The sequence below is a fragment of the Apium graveolens genome, chromosome 8 (genome assembly GCF_009905375.1).
Source record: "Apium graveolens cultivar Ventura chromosome 8, ASM990537v1, whole genome shotgun sequence".
NCBI lineage: Eukaryota > Viridiplantae > Streptophyta > Magnoliopsida > Apiales > Apiaceae > Apium > Apium graveolens.
This window is the reverse complement of record NC_133654.1, coordinates 28,136,275-28,142,445: the sequence shown is the minus strand read 5'-3', so window position 1 is coordinate 28,142,445 and position 6,171 is coordinate 28,136,275. Positions and strand designations below refer to the sequence as shown.

General features: G+C 36.3%; 1 protein-coding gene across 1 annotated transcript; it reads right to left on the bottom strand.

The window, feature by feature from the left end:
* Positions 1–389: 389 nt before the first annotated feature.
* LOC141677230 (uncharacterized) lies at positions 390–5,936 on the bottom strand. Its single transcript, XM_074483058.1, has 7 exons — positions 4,657–5,936; positions 4,506–4,571; positions 2,627–2,771; positions 2,287–2,505; positions 1,636–1,852; positions 1,347–1,542; positions 390–1,108 (listed from the first exon to the last, which is right to left on the bottom strand). Exons 1-7 carry the CDS (start codon positions 5,811–5,813, stop codon positions 994–996), a joined length of 2,115 nt encoding a protein of 704 aa, XP_074339159.1. The 5' UTR covers positions 5,814–5,936; the 3' UTR covers positions 390–993.
* Between the last annotated feature and the right edge of the window lie 235 nt (positions 5,937–6,171).

Sequence of the window (6,171 nt, the reverse complement as noted above, 5' to 3'; positions counted from 1 at the left end):
AAAAACCTAGGTATTTATATAAGAATCTCCAACGTGTATCCGAGCTATTGACAGGATTCGAAGTCATAATCAACCTTAATCAATAACTGTACTATCATGTTAGATACCGGCTTATCTAAACAATTGGATATTTTTAAATTTCTTTTACATCAAATTCTACCTTGCTCTGTTATTATACATCAATATCTCCTAATTACCATTCCATAATATGACAAGAGGTATATATAAAAGTTTCCTCAATTCCTCAAATACCAATCCAACTTGCAAAAAAAAAGTTTAGAACTTCCCCAAATTAAATTTCATGTCCAACCTAGTGCATTCTTCTAAATGTCCATTCTTCAAAATTTTAAGGGAAGTCATTACAACCTACTAACCTAGTACACCATTCATTTAGACTTGGGGTACCACTGATAGAAAACTTACAATATTTTTTACAAATTATGAAAAGTTAAAAATAAAAAGCGATTGCTATCGGGCCTAATACATGTTTTTTTATGTACATGACCCTATTTTAAACCATCACTATACCTTCCAGTTTCCATCAGCACATACAAACTTTTAAACATTGGAATCCTTCTATCACTTTCCACCAGCACAGATAAACTTCTAAACATAAGAATCCTTCTTTGGACTTGGCTCAAACATCACAATATGCAAGTCATTGACAAAAGGTAGAACTCCAGTTACAATTAACTAAGAAGAAACAGTACTGCAACCTGCTCGAAGTCACCATCTCTCCTAGCGGCTAGTAGACACTGTAGCATTTTTATCTTTGTTTCTGCAATAGCCCTTTATGGCACTATATTACCGAGGTAATCAATTAACCTAAGAAATGCAAGCAAGCACCAACCCACCGACAACACAAAAATAACTTTTGATTTCACATGAAAGACAACTTGCAAATTAATTATCTGACAGCTGTTCCACGATGAGCAACATGTGGTACTTTTCATTCATGCCTCAATCAAATACAACAAAGGTATCAATATGCTTTCAGTCTTGGTCGTTGGACGTCTTTTGCTTCTTCCACTTGTAAGCAGCTTCCAAAATCTTCATATTTGGGGCCTGTGTTTCTTCAGGGAAGATGTAGTCGATGTACTCTTCATAACTGCAAAATTTAAACATTTTATTGGTCAGCAATAGATTAATTAAACTTGAGATAGACAGTTTCACAACCTATTCGTCGGTAATAGTGCTAATGCCACTTGGTAAAAATAAAATAGTATACATAGATACGAGTACTTAAGCCCTGTAATGGAATTTTTCTAAAAGGAATTGATCTGTGGTTTTAGCTATCTTATATTGAAACCGCAGAAACTGAAGACATGTTGAAAAGTGTTGCTTACCCAGCAGGACCATCATCAGTATCTATGAGCCTCCTCTTCTTCAGCTTTTTAGGCTGCTTTGCACGCACCAAACTTACATCGCCGAGCTCGCCAAAACTGCTCTCCAGGTTGAACCATTCTTCTAGTAACATGGCTCTTTCCTCTTTCAGGTCAGGAGCAGATGTTCTGAAGTAGTTGATGGCACTCTCAAAAACCCCTGATACAAGAAATGGTACAAGTTTAGTCTTCATTAGTCAAAGGAAAGGTTATGTACATATTTACAACAATAAAACAATATCAATTATAATACTTCTAGCGTTTTGAAGGCACTGAAGCTGTTGTTCACGGAGCAACTTCTGGGCTTCATCCTCAGGCAACTCGAGAACCTGTTCCTCAGACATCGCAGATGCCTCAAATTTAGCGAAGCTGATCCAGACCTTCAAGTGTTTCGTACGTTCAAGAAGTCTCTCATAAAGTTGTCTAGTTTTTTCAAATTCACCCTCTGATATCTCAAAGTCAATATACGCCTGCCATTTAGATGAGAAATGTTAAGATATAAGTAAAAAGAAAAGAATGTTAAGATAAAATAAATGATAATGAAAAAAAATCTGCCTTATACTGTAACATCATTAACAAGGCCAGATCATGCGCAAAAATGCTTTTATATCAGAAAAAAGTTTGCAAGAAACAACAAATTAAATCTGGTCAAAAAAATAAAATTAAGTTACATTCCAGAAATGTCTCAAAATTGATGGATGATGACTTCACAAGTCAGGTGTAATAAAAAATGAACAGCCGAGCATACTTGTATGCTATATATACCCCTCAATTAACTTTAAATAGTAAAATAGCACATTTTCAAACAACTCCATGGAAAAATAATAACCATGCCCAAAAAGGTGTCTGGTACACATCCATGTTTAATTATTTCAAGAGGTAAATGTATTTGTAAGTAAGTTACCTTCCATAACAATTCTGGCATATCCAGTGCTGGTTGAGCGATTGCCAGCTCAAAAATGGCTCTCGCTCTTTCAGTTTCACTTAATGATCTTTCCAGCTCAGCATACTTACTCCAAGCATAGCAATTTTCTGGTGACCACTGCAGGTACTTTTCATACAGCTTCCTACATCGATCTATGTTCCCGAGCTGAAGCTCAATTTCAATGTACTTCTTAAAAATCTGTTTTAAACAAGAATGTGGTCAGGCATTGAGATAAACGAGTTAGAAGTTAAATTTCTATTTATAGCAATCAGCAAAATGATATAATGAAAATGAATAAATTAGCAATTAACCTCAATACCTTGTCTTTAGGAGCCTTCCCAATTGCTTGTCCAAGTATCGACCGAGCACCTTTGAGATTTAATTGCCTAATCTCAAACTGGGCAGCCAACAACCAGACTTTTGCAAAGGAAAACTGATTATGGGGAATCAACTTGAGACACTCTCTGCACAACACAAAAGTAAGTGAGAAACTTGTCATCCCAACTAATAAACATGCTGATACGAACTTAAGTTATTAAGTAACATCAACAGAAAGCATTGAATCAGAAAATTATTCCTTAAATCAAAATTTCACACTTTTTTGTAAAAAAGAGAGATGAAAGTACAACATAGTATTTATAACTCAAAAAACATAAATATCACATGATCACATCATTAATCTGTTTAACTTTCTAGTGTTACTTAGAATCTCTCCTGAAAGTCCTAAAATATATGCAGCGCCAATTTTTCAGAGTAAAATTCATGTCACGTGAGACATGAACAATGATAAAACTGATGGGCATCATGGTTTTTTTTATAACAATACAGTTTCTTTCCAGCAAACAGCATTAGACTGACATAAGTCACATTAGAGTAAATATATTTGGACAAAAAGTGCTATATATATAGCACTTGAAGAGACTGGGTGCTTGCTTTGGGACGATCATAATAAGAAATTGGACGTTAAAGGGAGCATAAGATTAAAAACCATAGTTGTTAAGACGTGCCGGCTCCTAGGCGGGAAGGCGGTAAAAAATGAAAAGGCGTCCCAACCGTCTTGATTCTAATAGGTTAGGCGAACTAGGCAGCGCCTTGGCCAGTTAGGCGGCGCCTAGGAGAGTTAGGCGGTGCCTAGGCGAGTTAGGCGTTCAACTACACATAAATGTGTTTCTTTTACCAAGTGATTTGACTTTGCCTATTTTCGTCTTTTAGTGGTTATATATATAAAGTTGAACAATTTAGTATTAAACCATCATACTTATAACAAAGGTCTCAAAATTAAACAAACAAAATTAACAAAAAATATTTGTTTCAATCAAATAAACTGATCTTTACATTAATGTAATTATTATTAAAACCAATCAAAATGTATGTACATAATATCTAATATATATATATATATGCCTATATATAGTAGTATATATAGAACACCTAATCGCCTAATGGACGCCTAGCCAGTCGCCTTACCGCCTAGCCGTCCAGGCAGTCCCCTATCGTCTTTGTTCGTCTTTACGCCTTGACAAGTATGTTAAATCCTTTGACATATGTTACGCATACCTTCATTTAGAGAGTTTAATACATGACCATTTATATAAAAGGTGAAAAGTCAGATTTTACAATAGGAACACTTAAAATGACTTTAAAAAAACCCGCTTAAATTGCACTGTTGATGTCAAACATGCCTTCAGCTTGTTAAAAACCAAAAATCTTATAAATCCTATAACCAGTAGTATTGTCGCTATTTCTAATAAGTGTTTATACGTAAAACTATAACTGATATTGCTTAAGAGCTTTAACTAGACTGCTAGAAATATTTTTGATGGACAAAGGACCCACTGACCCAGGAACTAATTTATCAAAAAAACAGAGGTAAAATACTTAACCAAATAATAAGCTCTAGAATGTGTTCCTCTTAGTAAGTTACTATTTTTAATCTACAAACCTATCTACTGTCTAGCATACTTAATTTGTTTTTAAAAGCTTACTGCACAAGATTTGAGTAACATACTTTTTTTAATCTACGAACCTATCTACTGTCTAACATACTTAGTTTGTATCGAAGAACTTACTGCGCAAGATTTGAAAAACTCATTCACTTGCTTTTATATAATTAATCAAGCTACATTAGAAAAATGTTCTACCACGGATTAATTAAAATAGGTGAAATTAATACAGCTTATTGAAACTGATGTATTTACCTATAAACATCTCTGGTTCGCTCCACATCCTGTGCATCAATTTCCTCATACAATGCATAATTGATCCTAAATGCAAGAAAAACCACAATTAATCAATAAACAAAACCCGCTGTCTTTATTACAAAACCTTAATCAAACGCATCAAACTTACCAAAGGTATATATAACGCTGCCAATACCGCTTCTCTTCAGCCGGAGGAACATTAGCAATCGCTCGTTCATAAACCTCCCTAATCCTATCCTTATTCCCGACACTTTCCTCCAACCTAATATAATCAAACCACGAATCATAATTCAACGGATTCTTCCTCACTTCATCCTCATACTGAAACCTCCTCTTCCCGACAATCGCATCCTCAATACCCTCCCTATCACCATACTGCTTCTCAAACGCAACAAACTTCCTATACAAATCCTCTGCCCGTCCCTTGGGAATATGATCAAGCGCATACTTATAAATAAACCTCGCTCTCTCTGTCTCCTTACACCTCTCCTCAAACTCGGCAAACGCAACAAACAAATTCTCCGCCTCCTCATCATCCGCCAACTTATCAACCGCCCGTTCATAAACACTCCTCGCCTTCCCAATCTCCCCATTCTTCATCTCAAACTTCGCAAACCTAATCCAGGCATTCACCTTCGGCTGACAATTCACAAACCGCTCAAAAATCCCTCTGGCTCTCCCTATCTCATTATACCTCAACTCAAACTTAATATAACTCAACCACGCTTGCGTATCCGGTTCCCAACTCATCCACCTCTCAAAAATCTGCCTAGCTCCCGCCACATTCCCCAACATCTCCTCCATATGAATATACTTATACCACAACTGATCAACTCTCGGTAACAACGTAATCGCTCTATCCCAAACATTCCTAGCATGATTAATAAACTTATTCTTCATTTCCACATCAGCATACTTAAGCCACATTGTATGATCTCGATAATCGACATCCAACGCGCGTTCCCAAACCGACCGAGCACGATTAAAATCCTTCTGAGACTCCTCCCACTTAGCATACTTAACCCACACGCTCTTATTCCACCTCACTCGCCTAATTAAGTCCTCGAATTCCTTTCGCTTTCGTAATCGATAATCGGAGAGCTCAACTGAATCAGTGATCTTTTGTTTAGGCGGTCGGATCTCCGCTTCTTGTCGCTCACGAGCTTCTCGGAGGATTTGCTCGGCGGTGATTTGAATCGGCGCCGGAGTTTTGTTTTTAACCCTAGTTGGGCGCGGGAGCTTAACTTCCGTCTCTTTGCGCGTGAGATAGCCCAGTGCTGGGTCCGAATCTTTCGCCGACGACATTGATGATGATGAAGATGATAGATACGTATAGATTTGTGTATGTATAGATTGAATTGAGAATGGAGGAGAGTGAAGGGAGGGTTAGGGTTTATAAATTAAAATTGGGGCTACTCTCTTTTCTCTCCTTTATCCATGTGAAATTGTAATTTTGTTTTTATATCTATTATTAATTTCCTCAATTATGGGCGTGTTTGTTATTGCTCTTGCATATGGCAACAACAGTTTTTCACTGAAAATCAGTTAAAAAACTGTCGGGTAAAAATTTAAAAACTGATTTTCGCAAAATTATTTTTGGCCTAAAAACTGCTGTTAAAGAAAGTAAATCCCCCATTTTTTTAGAAAAAAACTGTTTTTCAAC